The sequence below is a fragment of the Bubalus kerabau genome, chromosome 18 (genome assembly GCF_029407905.1).
Source record: "Bubalus kerabau isolate K-KA32 ecotype Philippines breed swamp buffalo chromosome 18, PCC_UOA_SB_1v2, whole genome shotgun sequence".
Taxonomy (NCBI): Eukaryota; Metazoa; Chordata; class Mammalia; order Artiodactyla; family Bovidae; genus Bubalus; species Bubalus kerabau.
In genome coordinates, this window is record NC_073641.1 from 41,938,356 (window position 1) to 41,961,342 (window position 22,987).

Consider the following 22,987-nt stretch of genomic DNA (forward strand, 5'->3'; position numbering starts at 1 on the left):
TTCTGACTGAGTGATTTCAAACAGTTCAAAGAGGTGTGGAGATATTGAACCTTTTTACTGTTTATTTCCCTCTTGCATAGTAACACATGTCTCTGTTCTGGGCCCACTGGTCACTCTGCACTTTTACTTGGGGATTCCATCTGGCCTCAGAGACTTACAGAACGTGGACATGCTGAGACTCAATTGATACCTCCAGCCTAGACCTGCTGCTTGAGCTTCAGACTCATATCCAATTGCTTATTCAACATCTCAACCCGGATGTGTTCTAATCTACTTGAACTTGGAAACTTAATAAAATTTGAAATGGAATTCTCGGTTACTCTCTTCCCAAAGCATTTCATTTCTGCCTCCCGCCTTTCTCCAGCCCTCCCCTTCCCCATCTCAGTAAGCAGTGCTCTTGTGCACTGTTCAGAAGTCTGGGAATCATACTTGATCCACCTTCCTTTCTTGTCTTGCACATCTTGCAGCAAAGCCCACAGTGCTCCTGCCTTCAAAATGCATCTCCGAATCACCCACTCTTAGTCATCTCCACAGTCATTGTGTTTGTTTTGGCTTTATCATTGCTTGCCTTTATCATCTCTACCACAGTGGAATCCTTCAAGTTCTTCCTGTTGCAACTCCTCCCCGCCCACCACCACCGTAATCCAATCCTGATATAGCAGTTTAGAATGGAAATTTTAAATACAAATTGAGGTGCTCCACTGCACGAAACATTTAATGGATTTTTGGGCTTCCCTGATAGTTCAGTTGGTAAAGAATCTGCTTGCAATGCAGGAAACTCGTTTGATTCCTGGGTCAGGAAGATCCCCTGGAGAAGGAATAGGCTACCCGTTCCAGTATTCTTGGGCTTCCCTTGTGGCTCAGCTGGTAAAGAATCCACCTGCAATGTGGGAGACCTGGGTTTGATCCCTGGGTTGGGAAGATCCCCTGGAGAAGGGAAAGGCTACCCACTCCAGTATTCTGGCCTGGAGAATCCCAGGGATGGGGGAGCCTGGTGGGCTGCTGTCTCTGGGGTCGCACAGAGTTGGACACGACTGAAGCTACTTAGCAGCAGCAGCAGCCTTTATCATTTCTACCACAGTGGAATCCTTCATGTTCTTCCTGTTGTAACTGTTCACCTCCCACCACGACTGTAATCCAATCTTGACATAGCAGTTTAGAATGGAAATTTTAAATACAAATTGAGGTGCTCCACTGCACAAAACATTTAATGGATTTTGGGGCTTCCCTGATACTTCAGTTGGTAAAGAATCTGCTTACAATGCAGGAGACCCCAGTTCAATTCCTAGGTCAGGAAGATCCCCTGGAGAAGGAATAGGCTACCCACTCCAGTATTCTTGGGCTTCCCTTGTGGCTCAGCTGATAAAGAATCCACCTGCAAAGTGGGAGACCTGGGTTTGATCCCTGGGTTTGGAAGATCCCCTGGAGAAGGGAATGGCTACCCACTCCAGAATTCTGGCCTGGAGAATTCCATGGACTGTATAGTCCATGGGGTCATAAAGAGTTGGACACGACTGAGCAACTTTCACTTTCACAGAACAGTTTCAGCATTTCTTACTCTGTCCTGTGGAGAGTTTCATGATCTGGCCTCCCTCCACTTTCCCATTTTTCTGTGTGGCACTCTCTGCCTTTCTTCGCCACTTTGCACAGGACTTCATATAGGTTCTAGAGCACCCAAAGCATTCTTGAGCCTCATGGCCTGTGCACTTGAGGTTCCCAATGCCTGAAACATCCCTCCCCTGGCTCTGCTCATGGCTGGCACCTTGTGAACTCCAAGGCCTCTGTTTAAATGACACTTCTTCAGAGAGGTCTCAATGACCAGCCTTCCCAAAGCTGGCCCCACTTAGCATTCTCCATCGCAGAATGGAGTTTACTTCCTTTCTTAATACAGCTTCTAGAATACATTAATATTCTGTGTATTTGTTTACTTTTTTCTTGCTTATCTCAATCACCATCAGAATGTGACTTCCAGGAGAGCAGTAAATATGTTTCTTTATTCTTGGCTTTATCTCCAGCATCTAACACAGTACCTGGGCATAAATGAATGAATAAATGAATTAAGTAAAATTTGATGAATGAATGAACCATCCAACCTGGTGAAATGACTTTGAAATCTATAGCTCTTAACCAGCAGCTGAGATGGATAAAGAAGGGCATTATTCAAATCTCCATTAACAGGAGGAGTTGTTCAGTTGCTCATTTGTGTCCTGTTCTTTGGGGCCCCGTGGACTTCAGCATGCCAGGCTTCCCTGTCTTTCACTATCTTCCAGAGTTTGCTCAAACTCATGTTCGTTGAGTTGATGATGCCATCCAACCATCTCATCCTCTGTAGCCCCCTTCTCCTCCTGCCCTCAATCTTTCCCAACATGAGGGTCTTTTCCAATGAGTCAGCTCTTCACATCAGGTGCCCAAAGTATTGGAGCTTCAGCTACAGCATCTGTAATTCCATTGAAGATTCAGGGGTGATTTCCTTTAGGATTGACTACTTTGATCTTGCTGTCCAAGGGACTCTTAAGAGTGTTCTCCAGCACCACAATCTGAAAGCATCAATTCTTTGGTACTCAGCCTTCTTTGTGGTCCAGCTCTCATATCTGTACATGACTACTGGTAAAACCATAGCTTTGATTATATGGACCTTTGTTGGCAAAGTGATGTCTCCGGTTTTAAACACATATTCTAGATTTGTCGTAGCTTTACTTCCAAGGACCAAACGTCTTTTAATTTCATGGCCACAGTCACAGTCCAAAGTGATTTTGGAGCCCAAGAAAATAAAGTGTGTCACTGTTTCCATCGTTTTCCATCTATTTACCATGAAGTGATGGGACCAGATGCCATGATGTTAGTTTTTTGAATGTTGAGTTTTAAGCCAGCTTTTTCACTCTCCTCTTTCACTTTCATCAAGAGACTCCTCATTTCCTCTTCACTTTCTGCCATTAGGGCCGTGACATCTACATATCTGAGATTACTGATATTTCTCCCAGCAATCTTGATTCCAGCTTGTGCTTCATTGAGCCTGGCATTTCACATGATGTACTGCATATAAGTTAAGTAAGCAGGGTGACAATGTACAGCCTTGACATATTCCTTTCCCAGTTTGGAATCAGTCTATTGTTCCATGTCTGGTTCTTACTGTTGCTTCTTGACCTGCATACAAGTTTCTCAGGAGGCAGGTAAGGTGGTTTGGTATTCCCATCTTTTAGGAATTTTCCAGTTTGTTGTGATGTACACAGTCAAAGGCTTTAGCATAGTCAATGAAGCAGAAGTAGATGTTTTTCAGAAATTCCTTCGTTTTTTTGTGTGATCCAATGGATGTTGGCAATTTCCTCTCTGGTTCCTCTGCTTTTCTAAATCCAGCTTGAACATCTGGAAGGTCTTGGTTCATATACTGTTAAAGCCTACCTGAAGGATTTTGATCATTACCTTGCTTGCATTTGAAATGAGGGCAATTATGTGGTGGTTTGAACACTCTTTGGCATTGCCCTTCTTTGGGATTGAAATGAAAACTGACCTTTTCCAGTCCTATGGCCAGTGCTAAGTTTTACAAATTTGCTGGCATATTGACTGCGGCACTTTAACAGCATCATCTGTTAGGATTTGAAATATTTCAGCTGGAATTCCATCACTTCCACTAGCTCTGTTGTGCTAATGCTTCCTAAGGCCCACTTGACTTCACATTCCAGGATGTCTGGCTCTAGGTCAGTGATCATACCATCGTGGTTGTCTGGGTCATTAAGACCTTTTTTTGTGTAGTTCTTCTGTGTAGTCTTGCTACCTCTTCTTAACATCTTCTGCTTCTGATGGGTCCATACCGTTTCTGTCCTTTATTGTGCCCATCTTTACATGAAATGTTGCCTTGGTGTCTTAATTTTTTGAAGAGATCTCTAGTCTTTCCCATTCTATCGCTTTCCTCTGTTTCTTTGCACTGTTCACCTATGAAGACTTTCTTGCTCTTCTTTGGAACTCTGCTTTCAGATGGATATATCTTCCCTTTTCTCCTTTTCCTTTCACTTCTCTTCTTTTCTCAGCTATTTGTAAGGCCTAAGAGACAAGCATTTTGCTTTTTTGCCTTTTTTTCTTGGGGATAGTTTTGGTCACCGCATCCTGTACAATGTTATGAACCTCCGTCCATAGTTGTTCAGCCACTCTATCAGATCTAATCCCTTGATTTGTCACTTCCAGTGTATAAGGGATTTGATTTAGGTCAAACCTGAATGGTCTAGTGATTTTCACTACTTTCTTCAGTTAAAGTCTGAATTTTGCAAATAGGAGACATGAGGTCAAAATGCTCAAGGCAAGTTTTACTGTTTTCTGCGTGGAAACCTCCATAATAGAAGATCTTAATGTCAGTGATCTCTGAAGCCTTATCCTTTTTCCTTCCTCTCTCCACTACCACTTCCACTTGCCTTAGTCACTAAAGACATACTTTGGGTATCATGGAACACCTATTATTTCCCTTTCTGTAAACATTTTTTTAAAAAGATTTAACCCAAACTTAGAAGCTAGGCAAAACAAAGACTATGTATCCTTTCAGTGGCTAGCATGACTCTTCTTACTCTGTGGGGATGTAGATTTATTTGGTTATGGTCTAGACAGCTGTGAAAAGAAGAGAAGCGAAAAGCAAAGGAGAAAAGGAAAACTATAAGCATCTGAATGCAGAATTCCAAAGAATAGCAAGGAGAGATAAGAAAGCCTTCTTCAGCAATCATCAATGCCAAGAAATAGAGGAAAACAACAGAATGGGAAAGACTAGAGATCTCTTCAAGAAAATTAGAGATACCAAGGGAACATTTCATGCAAAGATGGGCTCGATAAAGGACAGAAATAGTGTGGGCCTAACACAAGCAGAAGATATTAAGAAGAGGTGGCAAGAATACACAGAAGAACTGTACAAAAAAGATATTCACGACCAAGATAATCACGATGGTGTGATCACTCACCTAGAGCCAGACATCCTGGAATGTGAAGTCAAGTGGGCCTTAGAAAGTATCACTAAGAACAAAGCTAGTGAGGGTGATGGAATTCCAGTGGAGCTATTTCAAATCCTGAAAGCTGATGCTGTGAAAGTGCTGCACTCAATATGTCAGCAAATCTGGAAAACTCAGCATTGGCCACAGGACTGGAAAAGGTCAGTTTTCATTCCAATCCCAAAGAAAGGCAATGCCAAAGAATGTTCATGCTACCGTACAATAGCACTCATCTCACACGCTAGTAAAGTAATGCTCAAAATTCTCCAAGCCAGGCTTCAGCAATACGTGAACCGTGAACTTCCAGATATTCAAGCTGGTTTTAGAAAAGGCAGAGGAACCAGAGATCAAATTGCCAACATCTGCTGGATCATGGAAAAAGCAAGAGAGTTCCAGAAAAACATATATTTCTGCTCTATTGACTATGCCAAAGCCTTTGACTGTGTGGATCACAATAAACTGTGGAAAATTCTGAAAGAGATGGGAATACCAGACCACCTGACCTGCCTCTTGAGAAACCTGTATGCAGGTCAGGAAGCAACAGTTAGAACTGGACATGGAACAACAGACTGGTTCCAAATAAGAAAAGGAGTACATCAAGGCTATCTATTGTCACCCTGCTTTTTTAACTTATATGCAGAGTACATCATGAGAAACACTGGGCTAGAAGAAGCACAAGCTGGAATCAAGATTGCTGGGAGAAATATCAATAACCTCAGATATGCAGATGACACCACCCTTATGGCAGAAAGTGAAGAGGAACTAAAAAGCCTCTTGATAAAAGTGAAAGAAGAGAGTGAAAAAGTTGGCTTAAAGCTCAACATTCAGAAAACTAAGATCATGGCATCTGGTCCCATCACTTCATGGGAAATAGGTGGGGAAACAGTGGAAACAGTGTCAGACTTTATCTTTTTGGGCTCCAAAATCACTGCAGATGGTGACTGCAGCCATGCAATTAAAAGACACTTACTCCTTAGAAGGAAAGTTATGACCAACCTAGGTAGCATATTGAAAAGCAGAGACATTACTTTGCCAAGAAAGGTCCGTCTAGTCAAGGCTATGGTTTTTCCTGTGTCATGTATGGATGTGAGAGTTGGACTGTGAAGAAAGCTGAGCACTGAAGAATTGATGCTTTTGAACTGTGGTGTTGGAGAAGACTCTTGAGAGTCCCTTGGACTGCAAGGAGATCCAACCAGTCCATTCTGAAGGAGATCAGCCCTGGGATTTCTTTGGAAGGAATGATGCTAAAGCTGAAACTCCAGTACTTTGGGCACCTCATGTGAAGAGTTGACTCATTGGAAAAGACTCTGATGCTGGGAGGGATTGGGGGCAGGAGGAGAAGGGGATGACAGAGGATGAGATGGCTGGATGGCATCACCAATTTGATTGACATGGGTTTGGGTGAACTCCTGGAGTTGGTGATAGACAGGGAGGCCTGTCATGCTGCGATTCATGGGGTCGCAAAGAGTCAGACATGACTGAGTGACTGAAGTGAACTGAACTGATGGTAAATTTAGGTGATAACATTCAGGAAACTTATAGAATACAAATGGATTTTGTCAAGTAGAGATGGAAAGGATTTGTGTCCAGCTGAGAGGATAACTACAAAGATTATGGTTTTATTGCTCTGTGGCCCATTACATAATTGTGTATGTAATTTAGCAGTCTTAGTCCAGCATTCCTTTTCTTTGTTTTTCTGTTTTTTTTTTTTTTTTTACTATCACTGCATCAGCTTTTAGTATCTATCCAGTTTTGCCATTTTGCTTGTCTCCTTATTAGTGAGTTAAGTAAATCTTGAACATCTGCTCACCATATATCTGTATGAGAATTATGTTTTTAACTTTTTGAAAATTATGCTTGACTAACTTGGAAGAAAATTATACTTGACAATTGCCATTACTGCCATTACCCCTACCATAGTTTGGCCAAACTACAGGGAGGGAACACAGCCCCACTCATCAGCAGAAAATTGGGTTAAAGATTTACTGAGCATGGCCCTGCCTTTCAGAGCAAGACCCAAATTCCCCCACAGCCAGTCCCTCCCATCAGGAAGCTTCCACAAACCTCTTATCCTTTTCCATCAGAGGGCAGACAGAATAAAATCCACAATCACAGAAAACTAACCAAACTGATTTGGATCACAGCCTTGTCTAACTCAATGCAACTATGAGCTGTGCTATGTAGGGCCACCCAAGACAGATGGGTCATGGTGGAGAGTTCTGACAAAACGTGGTCCACTAGAGAAGAGAATGGCAAACCACTTCAGCATTCTTGCCTTGAAAACCCACGAACAGTATGACAAGGGAAAAAAATATGACACCGAAAGATGAACTCCCCAGGTCGGTAGGTGCCCAATATACTACTGGAGAAGACTGGAGAAATACTCCAGAAAGAATGAAGAGATGGAGCCAAAGCAAAAAAAATGCCCAGTTGTGGATGTGACTGGTGATAGAAGCAAGGTCTGATGCTGTAAAGAGCAATATTGCATAGGAACCTGAAATGTTAAGTCCATGAATCAAGGTAAATTGGAAGTGGTCAAACAGGAGAAGGCAGAAGTGAACATCGACATTTTAGAAATCAGTGAAATAAAATAGCCTGGAATGGGCAAATTTAATTCGGATGACCATTATATTTACTACTGTGGGCAAGAATCCCTTAGAAGTGGCCCTCATAGTCAATGAGAGTCTGAAATGCAGTACTTAGGTGCAGTCTCAAAAATGAAAGAATAACCTCTGTTCGTTTCCAAGGCAAATCATTCAATATCACAGTAATCCAAGTCTGTGCCCCAACCACTAATGCCAAAGAAGCTGAAGTTGAACACTTCTATGAAGACCTACAAGACCTTCTAGAACTAACACCAAAAAAAGATTTCCTTTTCATTGTAGGGGACTAGAGTTCAAAAGTAGGAAGTCAAGAGATACCTGGAGTAACAGGAAAGTTTTGCCTTGAAGTACAAAATGAAGTAGGGCAATGGCTAACAGAGTTTTGCCGAGAGAACACATTGGTCATAGCAAACACCCTCTTCCAACAATACAAGGGATGACTCTACTCATGGACATCACCAGATGGTCAATACTGAAATCAGATTGATTATATTCTTTGCAGCTGAAGTTGGGAAAGCTCTATACCGTCATCACAAACAAGACTGGGAATTGACTGGCTCAGATCATGAACTCCTTATTACCAAATTCAGACTTACATTGAAGAAGTAGAGAAAATCACTAGACCATTCAGGTATGACCTAGATCAAATCCCTTATAATTATACAGTAACAAATAGATTCAAGGGATTAGATCTGATAGAGTACCTGAAGAACTATAGACAGAGGTTCATGACATATGCAGAGTACATCATGTGAAATGCCAGACTGTATGAAGCACGAGCTGGAATCAAGATTGCCAGGAGAAATATCAATAACCTCAGATATGCAGATGACACCACCTTTATGTCAGAAAGTGAATAAGAACTAAAGAGCCTCTTGATGAAAATAGAAGAGTGAAAAAGCTGGCTTAAAACTCAGCATTAAAAAAATAAAGATCATGGCATCTGGTCCCATCACTTCATGGCAAATACATGGGGAAACAATGGAAACAGTGACAGACTTTATTTTCTTGGGCTCCAAAATCACTGCAGATGGTGACTGCAGCCATGAAATTAAAAGATGCTTGCTCCTTGGAAGAAAAGTTATGACAAATGTAGACAGCATTTTAAAAAGCAGAGACATTACTTTGCTGACAAAGGTTCATCTAGTCAAAGTTATGGTTTTTCCAGTAGTCATGTATGGATATGAGAGTTGGACCATAAAGAAAGCTGAGTGCTGAAGAATTGATGCTTTTGAACGGTGGTGTTGGAGAAGACTCTTGAGAGTCCCTTGGACTGCAAGGAGTTCTAACCAATCAACCCTAAAGGAAATCAACCTTGAGTATTCACTGGAAGGACTGATGATGAAGCTCCAATACTTTGACCACCTGATGCGAAGAACTGTCTCATTAGGAAAGACCTTGATGCTGGGAAAGATTGAAGGCAGGAGGAGAAGGGATCAACAGAGGATGAGATGGTGAATGACATCACCAACTCGATGAACATGAGTTTGAGCAAACTCTAGGATTTGGCGATGGACAGGGAAGCCTGGCTTGCTGCAGTCCATGGGGTTGCAAAGAGTTAGACATGACTGAACAGCTGAACTGACTGACTGATCTTGGAGGGCAAATCTTCACTCTTGTAAAATGGTCTAACATATATGCATGCTTAGCCATGGTTGTGGCAGTGGGGGGAAGGAAGGTTCTCCTGAGTGTAGAAAGGAAAAACCTTTACCCTCACAGTCTCAACAATAGCCTTAGTAGGAGCTCAATATGTGGTTTCCATGGACTGGACCCCTTTGAACCCTGCAACTCTTCATTCTCAGGAAACAAGGCCACCGAAGTCTCACTGCCAGTGGAATCCTTTGAAAGAACTTGATTGGTCATTACCTCTTTGGCCCTATCACAGTTACATTGTTTTTCTTTCCATCCTCACTTGGCAAGTGCAACGAGAGACCCATGAATTGCTGTAAAATAGCCACAGCTTCCTTTGTCCCAATTGCCAAATGTCTTTCTCATTCAAGCTTTCATAGAATCTCCAAGTGGCACAGGGTTCACAATTTGACAATGGAATTGCCAGCCCATTGGAGCATTGTGGTTAACAGTTCCCATTTTCTTGATTCTCAGAGAACAGTTGGAGCTGTTCTTCACATCTTGGACTAATAAGCAGCCCAAGAAAGAGCAGTAATGACTCCTTAATTAACATCAAGGTAGCAGCCACAAGCGGAGAAGGCAATGGCAACCCACTCCAGTGTGCTTGCCCGGAGACTCCCAGGAACAGGGGAGCCTGGTGGGCTCCTGTCTATGGGGTCGCACAGAGTTGGACACGACTGAAGCGATTTAGCAGCAGCAGCCGCCACAGGCAGAAAGTTTAGTGTGAGGTGTTGAGAGGTGACTGCTCTTGAGCAGGGGACTTGAGGTCGAGTCCTGACTCTGTCATCATCCCAACCCTGTCATTATCCCGTGGGTAACTGAGAAAGTCCCATCACAGCTGCATCCCTCCTTTTGCTTCATCTGCAAATGAGAAGCCAGCGGTGGTGCAGCAACTCTGTCAAATGCCGTGTTAGCCACTGAAGGTGCGAACACAAAGCTAAGTCCTATTTCCTGATTCTAAGGCGCTTAGCATCTCCTGCACAAAGGCACAAAGTAGAAAACTTCAAACTGACGTCGCTTGTTGTGAAAAAAGGAAACAGTGTGATTGCGCGGGAGCAGGAGAGAAAATAGCCAATCAAAACCTGCCCACCTCCATTCCTACCTGGTCTTGTTCTAGTGTTGTGCGTCTCTGTGTGTGACATCAACATGCATCCAGTTGTAGGAGCCAAGAACCTAGAAATTGTCCATGATCCCTCCTCCTCCCGCCTCCACCCCAAATCCAGCCCATCATCAGGTACTGCCAGTTTTTTCTGACCAACTCCATTTACATCACTTAAATTCAGGACCAGTTGTCTCTTCCCTGGGTTCTAGTTGTATATACTTTCTGTTCTATTTGGATTCCTTTGGATCTTGTTTTCTCATTGTAGCCAGGATGATCTCCAAATAATAATCTGGTTATCTCTACTCTCCTGACTTCCTTCCCAAAGCACATCCCTGGATTTAAAGCAATCCAGTGTTTTCCTGATTCCCTCTCTAAACTCTTACTGTGTCCCACTTGCTGTTAGGATAGAGTGATAGTTTTCTATTCATCATGCTTTCTTCTACTGCTCATCTTGTTGTTCAGTCTGTCTTCCTTGTGGAGTTCAGTTAGTTAACACCTTCATTTTCAGATCTCAGTTCAAGTGTCACTTGGCTGAGGAAGCCTTCCTTGAGATCCATGTCCAGTAATATTCTATTATATAATTCCACAACACTGCATTTCTCCTTTGTAGCACATATTTGAGTTATAATTTTATATCTCTTGGCCTGATGCACTCTCCTGCAATTGTGTGTGGGACTTATGTGCAGAGGCTGGGACTGGTGTTGCTCACCACTCAGCCCCACTGGTTTAGAATAGATAAAGGAAAGAATGAATGAGTGAGAGCAGTCAGTGGGTGAAGCTAAGGGTCAACAGTGGCCAAGTCATGACAAGCCTATGACCCCTAATGGGATGTGGATCTAATCCTGTGAAACCTTCTGGATGATTCCAAACTGAGAGATGAAGTGGAGAGAGAAGCATTAGAGAGATGGCTCTGGGGCTCTGTGGAGAGAGACATGAGGTGGGGGACACAGAGGTAGGTCTCTGCCATCAGTGAATTCCTATGACTCTCTTCTTCCTTATTCAAAATCCTGCCTGGCAGCTCACACCATTTGGGTTTTCATTTTCTGTGCTGGGTTCAAGAGACTTGGTGGTTAACCTCCATACGGAAAATACACTTCCTCTGTGTCAGTTGCACACGTGCTCAGTTGTGTCTGGCTGTCTGTGGCCTCATGGATTGTAGCCCATGGAGGAGCCTGGTGGGCTGCAGTCCATGGGGTCACTAAGAGTTGGACATGACTGAGCGACTTCACTTTCACTTTTCACTTTCATGCATTGGAGAAGGAAATGGCAACCCACTCTACTGTTCTTGCCTGGAGAATCCCAGGGACGGGGGAGCCTGGTCGGCTGCCGTCTACTGGGTTGCACAGAGTTGGACACAACTGAAGGGACTTAGCAGCAGCAGGCTCCTCTGACCATGGAATTTTCCAGGTAAGATTACTGGAGCAGGGTTCTATTTCTCAGTTACTGCCATGTGAAAACCACTGTGGAATTCCATCACATTTTGAGGGTAAGTTTGACATGATACTCATTTTGGAGTATCCTAGAGACATCTCAAGGAATAGAGGGTCATATTTAAGACCAGTGGAAACACACATACACAAAACCATGAGCTGGAAAGGTTTGCCATGCTTTTTAAGACATCATGGGCCAAGAAATCAGAGTGGCTTTACATATGAACCAATTTGCTCTCTTTCCTGTCTTGCTTCCATCCAGCCCTGAATCAAACTCTCATCTTCACTTTATGACCCTATCCTATCTTTTGAACTCCTGTTCTCTCTCAGGGACTCAGACTCAAACTTAGCCTTTTAGTCCTTTCCACTTAAGACCAATTCATTCAGTGACCTCCCTGCTCAACAGTTGGCCAGGGACTGCTCTCTTCCCTTCTGCTTCTGTGAGCAGTTGACATCATGGCAAGCACAGATTTATAGTTACTCCCGCCTCTTCCTAGCCGTATAAGCCCTGGTAGGTTTCTTGTCTGTGCCTCCATTTCTTCATTTGGTAAAATGGGGATAAGAATGTTTACTTCCTGGTGTTGTTGTGAGAATCAAACATGTTAATTTACATAATGGTCAGCATAGTCAGGCTTGTAGAAACCATTCCATCAGTGTTACTTGTTAGTATCATTCTCATTCTTATCATCATTGTCATCATCATTTAGGTCCCACAGCAACCCTGGCAATTGTTACTATTATACTCATTTCACGGATGAGGAGATTGTACCAAAGTCTTTGATGGAAAACAAAAAACCTGAAGGAGATGAATAGGGTCTTTAGAAGCTGGAGACTTCTTTTAAGAACAGGATAGAGCCAAAGCTGGGGGTGGAGTGAGTTGGGATGAAGACAGGCGCATGGCCCCAGATCACTGTGCCATTGAGAAGTAGGGCCTTGGGGTGTCAGGCTGGCTTGAAGGAGCAGCAGACCTGACAAATAGGAAGGAGATGTCTGTTTGCACAGAGAATGTCTCTCCAGATTTAGTGTTGGGTTCACTTCTCTGATACTCTGGCGTTAAAAGCCTGCTGACTTTGGCAACTCAGACTGGTGACCTCCCCTGTCCCCAGGGTGACATGTGGGTCTGTAGTAATCTGTAGAACTGCTGCTTTTTCAAGATAAATGTCAAAAAATATGGGCAATGAATTTGTACACTCACCACTTTAAAAAATATCAAGTATCTCTTCCTCTGACCATCAGATGAGTTATTCCTTGGGTACACTGGAAGTTTTAAGGTTAAACTTTTTTACTGCTTTTCTTTCTCTGCCTGTTCACTTTCTTTTAAGAACCTAAGCCTGGCTAGCAGAGCATGATCAGACTGCAGTGAATCACAAATTCTCTAGGAAATCGATACATGACTTTTTTGTTCATTATAATGAGAGAGATTACAAAGAGGACAACTTATAATAAAAGCCACGTTCTTGCAAAATCATTTTCTCTCTCCCATTTGGGACTATTTCTGCAAACCATTGCTGACTTCCTCTAGGTCACCTCCCTGTTCAATCAGGTCACATACTCAAATGAATAGGAAAGGGGAAGTGAGAAGTGAATTGGACTGAAGTGGCTGAGAAAATGAGGTGAGAAAAAATGATGAAGGAACAAAAATGGAAATCTATTTTTGTTTACAAAGGAAATAGGGAAAAAAATTGAGTGGATGGGGGTTTGTTTTGAGAAGTGCAGATAATGACAAGGATGTTTTATAGGAAATATTTAATACAAGTCTCCCCTTATTCATTGTGCATCAGTGTTACCTCTCTGAAGCTCTTTTGTATCATGTGCATGCTGAGAGCTACATGGTGTTGAGGCATAGCTAACCATGGCTCCTGGGATCACATGCATTCAAGAAACTGAATATTTCTTGGACTTAGCCTCTTATGAGACTTGGAGATGAAGAGGCTGAAAAAAGTTGTGCTCAATTAAAATTTCCTGCAAAAGTCATGACATCTAATAGGAAAATAGTAACATGGAACTTGTGTTAAATGCCGCATACTGTAGATGAAAGTTATATACAAGGGCAAGGTACCGAGCTACAAATGACCAGCAGCTCAGTTAATTGCGCTTGCTATGGCTGTTAGAGGAACTGGCAAAGGCAATAAGGAGAAAACAAGCATGATTTGGGGGTAGACTTGGGGCTCTAACATTTTTTTTCTTTCTCATGTTGATGAAAATTCAATTAACTACTAAGTTAATAGAAAAAAGAATTTTATTCAAGCTAAACTGAGGTTTATAATCTGGAAGGCAGATTCTCGGAAATCTCTGAGAGTAACATCACACAATTTTAACATGTCAAGCTAGTGCAGCAAATGCTGTGAACCAAGATGCTCACAACATATTTGTAGAAAACTCCTCCAGACGAGGAGGCAGGGAAGACTTCTTGGAAATGTCCCAGTTGAGTCTTTAAAAATTAATGGATGTTGAGTAAGTTAAAGGGAATAAATAAGGAGAGAAATGAGGCTTTCTAGACAGAGGAGGCAGCCTGAAGAAAGCAAGGAGAGAAAGAATATATGTCCGGGGGTGGGGCAAATGGTACCACAGGCAGTTTGAATGTTGCTGGAACACAAACTGTGAGGTTGAACATGAAGGGAGGGCTTCCTGGAGGCTGGACTTTGAAAGGTCTCAAGTCTTGCCTGGTGATATGAGCAGACTTTGGTTTTAGCTGGATCAACCTGATGATGGCAAGGAGGATAGATTTAAAAAGCAGAAAGAAGGAGAACAGTGAAAAGATGCTGCAAGAATTAATTCAAGAATAAAATGATGAGGGTTTGAACTCAGACAGTTGGGAGTAAAGATGGAGAGAAGGTTGAGTTAACAGCACATGATGACAAACTGGGATATTGAAAGAGAGAGAGGAGACCAATAGGAGGACACCGACTTGATGGTGGTTCCTGTAACTAAGAAGATGCGGGAAGAATAGCAGGTTAACACAGGGAGATAGAGGGTCAGGGATGTGGAGTTAGGGCTATCTGTGGTGCAAGCCAGAAGGGTGTGTCCATCAAGAGATTTGGGTCCATGAGTTTGAACTCTAGGGGATGTTGGGAATGGGATATAGGCTTGAAAGTTAGTAGTGTATAGGTGAATACCCAAAATAAAACTGTGATCAAGAGTGAACTATTAATAGCAATGAGCCAGAAAGAAGAAGAGCTACCCAAGAACAGACCTGAGAGTAAGAAGAGGAAGGAGAGCTAGGGGGTCTCAGAAGTAAAGGGTCTCTGTGTTTGTCTCCCCTGGTGGTGGGAGTATGAGGTGGGGGAGATAAACAATAACCATCAATATTTGAATTGCTAAATCTTTCCAATTACTCAAAGCAAAATATTTAGAGAAATGTCTTCCAACTCATTGGAAGAGACCATGATGCTGGCAAAGATTTGAGGGCAGGAGCATAAGGGGACGACAGAGATGAGATGGTTGGATAGCATCACTGACTCTATGGACATGAGTTTGAGCAAACTCTGGGAGATGGTGAAGGACAGGAAAGCCTGGTGTGCTGCAGTCCCTGGGATCCCAAAGAGTAAAGACACAACTGAGAAACTGAACAACAACTTCAGTAGTTTGAAAACCACCAGTCCTGGATTAGTAGCTGTAAAACTGGCATTCCAACCTTGCTCTGCCAAAACCAGCTCTGACTTGGCCGAAGTCCTCCCCTCTAAGACCTGGATCTCCTCATTGTTTAAATGAGAGGACTGGATTTATAATTCTGAAGGCCCTTCAAGGAAATGGACTCATAGTAACGCTGGGAAAACTGGAGACAGAGTCTGTGCAGCAGGGTCTGGAAGATGACTGTTTCTCCAGGTCCTTGCTCACACTTGAATTTGGCTCAGTGTCCAGGGACAGTGGATATTTGTAGACATTTGCTTTTCCTTAAACAGACACACATGTAGACTGGTGTATAAGTTCTTACAAAATGATGAGTCCAATGTGAAGAGCTGACTCATTTGAAATGACTCTGATGCTGGGAAAGATTGAGGGCAGGAGGAGAAGGGGACGACAGAGGATGAGATGGTTGGATGGCATCACCGACTCAATGGACATGAGTTTGGGTGGACTCTGGGAGTTGGTGTTGGACAGGGAGGCCTGGTGTGCTGCAGCTCATGGGATCTATTGCAACCCTCTAGTCTTGATTGGGGCCAGTTGTTACTTTTAAGATGTTAAAAATTTCTTGAGATAATTGTAGATTCACATATAGTTGTAAGAAATATTGCAGTGAAATCCCTTATACCCTTTACCCAGTTTCCCCTAAGGATAACATCTTGTATAATATCTTGTACATTTGGTGCAAGATCAGAACCAATAAATCGATATTCATACAAACTACCTCTCTCATTCAGATTTCACCAGTTTTACAAGCACTTAGATGACCCTAGTGGTAAAGAACCCGCCTGCCACTGTAGCAGACATAAGAGACCTAGGTTCCATCCGTGGGTCGGGAAGATCCCCTAGGGAATGGCAATCTACTCCAGTATTCTTGCCTGGAGAATCCCATGGACAGAGGAGCCCCCCAGGTTACAATCCATGGGATCGCACAGTCAGACATGACTGTGGTTGAGCATGCACATTGATTTTGTCTGTTTACATTCAGTTCTATGCAGTTGTAATACGTGTAGATTTCTGGAACCTTTGCCACAGTGCAGAACAGTTCATTACAAAGATGCTACCCTTTGATACCTCCCTTCTGCCTACTGACCTAAATCCTGGAAAGCACGAATCTGTTCTACATCTCTCTAATTCTATCATTTCAAGAATGTTATATAAATGGAATCGTACACTATGTAAGCTCTTGAGATTTTTTTTTTCATGTAACCTCTTGAGACTGGATTTTTTTCATTGGTCATAATTCCCTTGAGATCCATCCAAGTTGTGTGTATGGAAAGTTTGTTCCTTTTTAGTCCTAAGTAGCATTCCACGGTACATGACAGTTTATTTAACCATTCACTCATTGAGGGACGTTTGGGTTCTTTCCAGTCTTCTGCTACCGTGCACGAAGCTGCTGTAAACATTCCACCGCAGGCTTTTGTGTGAGTGCAAGTCTTCATTTCTCTGGGACAAATGTCCAGGAATGCAGTTGCTGGGTCATATGATTGTTGCAGGTTTCGTTTTTTAAGAAACTTCAAACTGTTTTCCGTAGTGGCTGTACATTTTACATTCTCACCAACAGTGTGAGTGACCCAATTTGATCACCTCCTTACCGTTGTTTGGGTGCTGTCACTTTTAAAAATGTTAGTCACTCTGACAGGCATATAGTAATGTCTCATTATCCTTACAGTTTTTCCTCTGTCATGTTTGCAGGGCTTAGTGACCCCTTTAGGTACCTAATTTTACCTTAAATACAAAGCAAAAAGAAAAGGATTTCTTCAAATACTAGTTTTCCTGCAGAACCTGGTAAAAGGACATGTTCTAAGATTTTTTTTTTCATTTTCAAAATCCTCCACAATTTCTTTTGTTTCTTTTGTCTATGGTGAAAATTCCAAAGGCATGTTTCCATTATGTAAAAGAAGATGGGTTGATCACTAAAAACTACCTTGTTATGATTACACCTACAGTCATTTGTAAAAGATACTCAAAACTTCAGCTTTCTTTTTTTTTTTTTTAATGATACTTTTACAATAGAGGTATTTTGCTGCTAAGGCAAATTGAAAGCAAAAGTTTTCAGAAAGCTTTGATTAATTCAGAAAATTGTGATGCTCCTTGAAGTAGAAGAACAGAGAAGTTGGAGGAAACCTAATGGGGTGAAAGGGGCTTCCCTGGTGGCTCAGTGGTAAAGAATCCACTTACCAGGTAAAGATTCGATCCCTAGGTCAGGAAGATCCCCTAAAGGAGGAAATGGCAATCAACCCCAGTATTCTTGCCAGGAAAATCCCATGGACAGAGGAGGCTGGTGGGCTATAGTTTATGGGATTGCAAAGAATCAGACACAACTGAGTGACTAAACAACACCATCTTATTGTGGTTTTCATTTGCAATTCTCTGATGGTTAATAAGGTTGAACATCTTTTTATTGTGCTTACTTGCCATCTGTATATCCCCTTCAGTGACACGTCTCTTCATGTCTTTTGCCTGTTTTCTAGTTGTTCTTTCATTGTTGAGATTTGACAGATCTTTAGATTTTCTAGAGACAAGACCTTGACAGCTTTCTGGCTTACAAATACTTTCTCTCACTCTGGAGCTCTTCTGTTCATTCTCTTCACAAGGTTTCTTCCAGAACAAAAGTTTTTCATTTTGATGAGATTCAGTTTTTCAGTTTTTCCTTTTCTGGATTATCTTATTAGTATCCAGTCTCTAAACTTTTTTCCTAGTCTTGGGGACCCAAGATTTTCCCCTGATTTTTTTTAAGTTTTATAATTTTTTTTTTAATTTTATATATCAGTCTGTGGTCCACCTTGAGAAAATTTTTGTGTAAGGTGTGAAGTTTAGATCAAGGCTCATGCCATCCCTCAAAAGTTTGTAATATTCTGGATACAGATCCTGTACATATTTTATTAGATTTATGCCAGTTTCATTTTCTTTGGAATAATGCAAAATGGCATTATTTTTTAATTAATGAGTATGTCTTTCACATCCTTCCTCTCCCCCAAACAAACAAGCAAATGTGAGTTTAAAACAAACCTCAAAGCAATCTGGTGATAGTCGATGGTTTTATAGCTTGCCTTCCTGTCTGAAGGAGAGGGAGTAAGGCACCGTTCTTATGAGGCTGGTCACCAGTTATTAACAGAACCACAGCTCCATCTAGGAGCCTTCGTCCTCATAGTCTTTGATTCAGTAACTGACCTGGGCGACCTTCTGCTAGTTCTTTACTTCTCTGAGGTTTAATTTTCTCTTATTATAAAATGAAAATAGCAATACTTTCTTTATAAATAATGCTGCCACCAGCAAAGAGCCACCAGGGAAGCCCAGGAATACTGGAGTGGGTAGCCTATCCCTTCTCCAGTGGATCTTCCTGACTCAGGAATCAAACTGGGGTCTCATGCATTGTAGGAGGATTCTTTACCAGCTGAGCTTACCAGGAAAGCCTATAAATAATACTAAGAGGGTGCAATTAAATTAAAAACAGAATTTATCTATAACTATCTGGCATATAAATAAAGATCAATAAATGTTTCCTTCTTCCCTTTCTTCCTTTCCTCCTTTCCCTTCCTTCTTCCCTCCACCTTCACTTCCTTTTTTCCTCCTTTCTATTGGTAGTTCATGCCACCAGGCCAGTTCTTTATGGTAGGTTTCTTCCAGAAGGGTTCTTGCTGTACCTTCAGTTTGACTAGGAGACTGACGCCCCTGTGCCCAACTAGCCCCCAAGAACCTCTCCTCCTTCACCATAGCTCCTTTAATAGATGCTAATGATGAGGATTATTAAATCATGAAGTCTGTTTCTTCTCTTTAACTTCTTTACTCTAGGAGTTCAGTGAGTTTGCATAAGCAATGAGCCACTTTTCTGTGTTCTCATGAGGGGAAGGTGATTTTTGGTAGTCAATCAGCATGGATGGGGGGACCTTGGAGTGCTTCTAACAGGCAACCAGGGTCTCTCAGGCCCTGTTGAATTTGAATGTGGGTCTCATCAAAATACAGAATATAGAGAAAAAAGCTCATAGTTTGATGAAGAGACAACCTGAAGTTCTTGGGCTGAGCCCAGAGTAATAGACTCAGATTAGAGTAGGCCAATGTAGGTCGTCATTCTCCCTGTAGACTCCACCCTGTACAAGAGATGGCTATATAGAGACTCCATAGAAATGAGGTGGGGGAAAGGAATTTCTCCTTTAAAAATTCAAATTAAGCTGGAGTCCCTCTAGGGCTGATTATCTTTTTTCTTCTTCATTTGACAAGTGTTCATCCAGTTAATTTGGAACCAGCCCTCTCCTCCCATCTTCAATAGTAACTGTGGGCCAGCTAGATATGACTCAGGAGCCCTTGATGTTGTGGGGTGGGCCATCTACTCCAGCATCCTAATTGTTGTCAGACAGTCAATGATCCTAAATGGTTAAAAGCCTGGAGAGATTATGTCACCTTCTGACCTTCATCCATGGATGTCAAACCAAGATGGAGACCATGGACAAGGAAATGTTCCATTCATCCTTGCAGGATACATCATGAAATGAAGGAGCTTTTTGTTGAAAATCTATTCATTTTGCATTCAGTTCAGTTCAGTCGCTCAGTCGTGTCCGACTCTTTGCGATTAGAAATGAAAATACCTATTTGGCATCATATTGACTTTGGAAACAAAGAACTACTAGAAATAGAACATCAAACAGATGTTGGTCTTTGCTAATATATTTTTAGTTTTCCTTCAAGGTCAACTTGTCCCAGTGATCATTTCTGTCCTACAGTTCTCATCTTTATATTCTTTTAGTGGAAGTCATGGAAACAATAGTGTTTAGAGCAGGAGAGTGGCCTAGAGGAGTATGTTGGCCTTCCCAGACTCTTGCCAAATGTCTGGGGAGCACCTACCCAAAGCTCATTTCACCTGGCTGCTTTTGGGGCCTAATGTGATGGGCTCTGACCACAGAAATCTCACCTGTGCCAATCTCTCCCTCTTCTTTCTCCAGCAAGGATTGAAAATAGTTCACCATGCAGAGAAGACACTGTCCAGCTTCTGCAAGTGGCAGAAGAGCATCAATCCCAAGAGTGACCTCAACCCTGCCCATCATGATGTGGCCGTCCTTCTAACCAGGTACCCCAGAGCCAGGGATGGTAAGACGGGTGGGGGATTGGCAAGTGAAAAGGTTGCCAGGTATTCAAACTCATGAGATTCTTCTATTCTGTGTTGTTCTTGGTCATTTAAAAGGGAGCTTCTGTGAACTAGATACCTCCTGACTCCCATCCCAGTAAGGGAGGAGTTAGTTAACTTGCTAAATGTGCACAGCTCTCTGTGTTAATCAACTGCATCTGCTTGTTCCTATCCCAGAGATGATTTCATCATTAAAACTGGCTTCTCGGTGCAGCTCTGTAAACAATCAGTAAGCTTGTTTGCAGATCCTCATTAAAGCCTCCTATAACTCTTCACCATGGAATTTCTTATCCTTTAATTTTATTTAAAAAAAAAGTTCCTGCACGATACTGGATGCTTGGGGCTGGTGCACTGGGATGACCCAGAGGGATGGAATGGGGAGGGAGGAGGGAGGAGGGTTCAGGATGGGGAACACATGTATACCTGTGGCGGATTCATTTTGATATTTGGCAAAACTAATACAATTATGTAACGTTTAAAAATAAAATAAAATTAAAAAAAAAAAAGTTCCTCCAATTTTGAAACCTGCAACTCTTTCTACAGAAATTAGTCTTCCATCTCTGACTGATGTTGAAGACAGAATATGGGGAGAAGGGCCTTCCCTGAATAAGCAGAGTGATTTGCTTGCACCTTTGTCTCCTTTACCCTCATGAAGACACTATTTGTTCTGACTACAGAGACCCTATGTGCTAATAAGAACCATCAGGACTTCTAGGACTCATAGCAGTGAAAACCTAGTGAATTTACCTGATCAACCCAGGCTCTTGGAAGGCTAAGTGTGCTCATTGATCCAATAGATATTTTTTGAGCACCTACTGTATAACAGATACTATTTTAATCTAGACAAATGAAGCTGTTAATGAGGGGGGAAGGGTAAGTTTTCACTGGGTACTCCTATGCAGACTCAGAGACATCCTGAATTCAGGGATGTAGAGTGGAAGAGGCCCTTCAGCCTGGCCCTCCAACCTTATGATCAGGAAGGCCCTGGGTATCTGTTTGTTGTCTCTGGGGAGGACGGACTGCCTCTGAACATCTTGGCTTGTCCTCTGTGCCTTTGACAGGATTATCTGAGTACATTGGATATCTACAAGGGATGATAATTAGCTCCCACCCTATCCAAATATCTGTCTTACCCTAACCAGAAACTTCAATCCCAGAATCACTCTTTTGGCTGATTGCGAATGTGTTCCAAAATAAGTCTGTGGCATAAACCTATTACATTAGGTTCATCAGGGCTTGTGACACCTGTGTTGATTGTAACTTCTCTAGGGAATAGGTTGGTATGGGTGTAGAATTTAAGCACAGAGGCTTTGGGGAGCCAGCAGGCAGCCAGAGGACATGAGGACCCAGGCAAGTGGCCCCGAGAAGACCAGTCTAGGCAAGACCTGGCTCTAGGAAAGAACCCTGGATCATGGAACCAGCATTGGCCAGTGGGCAGCTGTGTCTCTGCTGTGTCTCTCTTCTTTCTCTGAAAGCAGAATAGTTTCACCTCTCATTTTCACATGAATAAATGAGTGAGTTAATGATAGCTGGCTTTTGAGGGGTATTTGACATGGGCCAGGTTCAGTGCTACATCTGGTAGAACAATTATCATTCCACTTAATCCCCACAACAACCCTGATAGTTCATTACTATCAATCATTCCTATTTTACAGATCAAGAAACTGAGTCTTATACATTATGTCACCTGCCCCAAATCTCACTGCTTTTAACAGATATAGCAGGGACTTAAATCCAGTTAGTTTGACCCCAGTAGCCATACTATCACCCTGTAAGAATGCAAAGGATCTGTTCTCCTTTTCTTCTTCTTATGATCATTTTTCTTCTTTACAACAGAGTTCTGGCTTCAAGTTTTGATGAACCTCAACCAGCTCCTAGACAATAGAGAGAATTTCAAGTTCTGAAGCAGGATTTCTCAGTAGTAACACTACTGACAATTTGGGTTGGCTAATTCTTTGCTGTGAGGATCTGGCCTGTGCACTGGGCTGTATTTAACAGAATCCCTGGCCTCCATCCATGAGATGTCAGTGACACCCTCCTCTAAGTTGTGATGGCCATAACTGTCTCCAGACATTGCCAGAAGTTCCTGAGGAGGGTGCGGGGAACAAAACCACCCCCTGTGGAGAATCTCTGCTCTGAAGGAGCAGGTAGGCTCAGGAAGGGAGGGAAGGAGAGGACTGAACTGGTCTCTGGAGGACTAGACTGAGATCCACTTCAACAGAGTTCCCTATAGAGGAGCTTTCAGTACAAGGTGGATTTGGTGTGAACACATCTTGTGAAATGGGGCTGGTGGATTCATGTCAAGGCATGTTTTTTCTTATACTGTCTCCAGTGCTTAGTGGAGGTGAAGCTGATCCCTTATTGGGAGCTTATGCGCCTTACCTGTAAGACCCATATTTTACAATCCTTTTGTCAGCCCTTTTTATCCTCTTTATTGCTGGATACTTAATAGACACTCAGTGGACAGTTTTTTTAGGGGCCTAACTTCCTCGTATCCTGTGAGATCCTAGGAG

At 42.4% G+C, this 22,987-nt stretch overlaps 1 protein-coding gene across 8 annotated transcripts in view; it reads left to right on the forward strand.

The window, feature by feature from the left end:
- Positions 1 to 22,987, forward strand: part of ADAMTS12 (ADAM metallopeptidase with thrombospondin type 1 motif 12) — a 384,678-nt gene that overhangs the window by 201,540 nt on the left and 160,151 nt on the right. For all 8 annotated transcript variants that reach the window (XR_008704937.1, XM_055554960.1, XM_055554967.1 and 5 more), the window contains one exon: positions 20,293 to 20,417. Coding sequence is in view for 7 of the 8 variants with exons in the window: in XM_055554960.1 (XP_055410935.1) it covers positions 20,293 to 20,417 (125 nt within the window). In the remaining variant the exon portion in view is untranslated. The remainder of the gene's footprint in view (positions 1 to 20,292; positions 20,418 to 22,987) is intronic.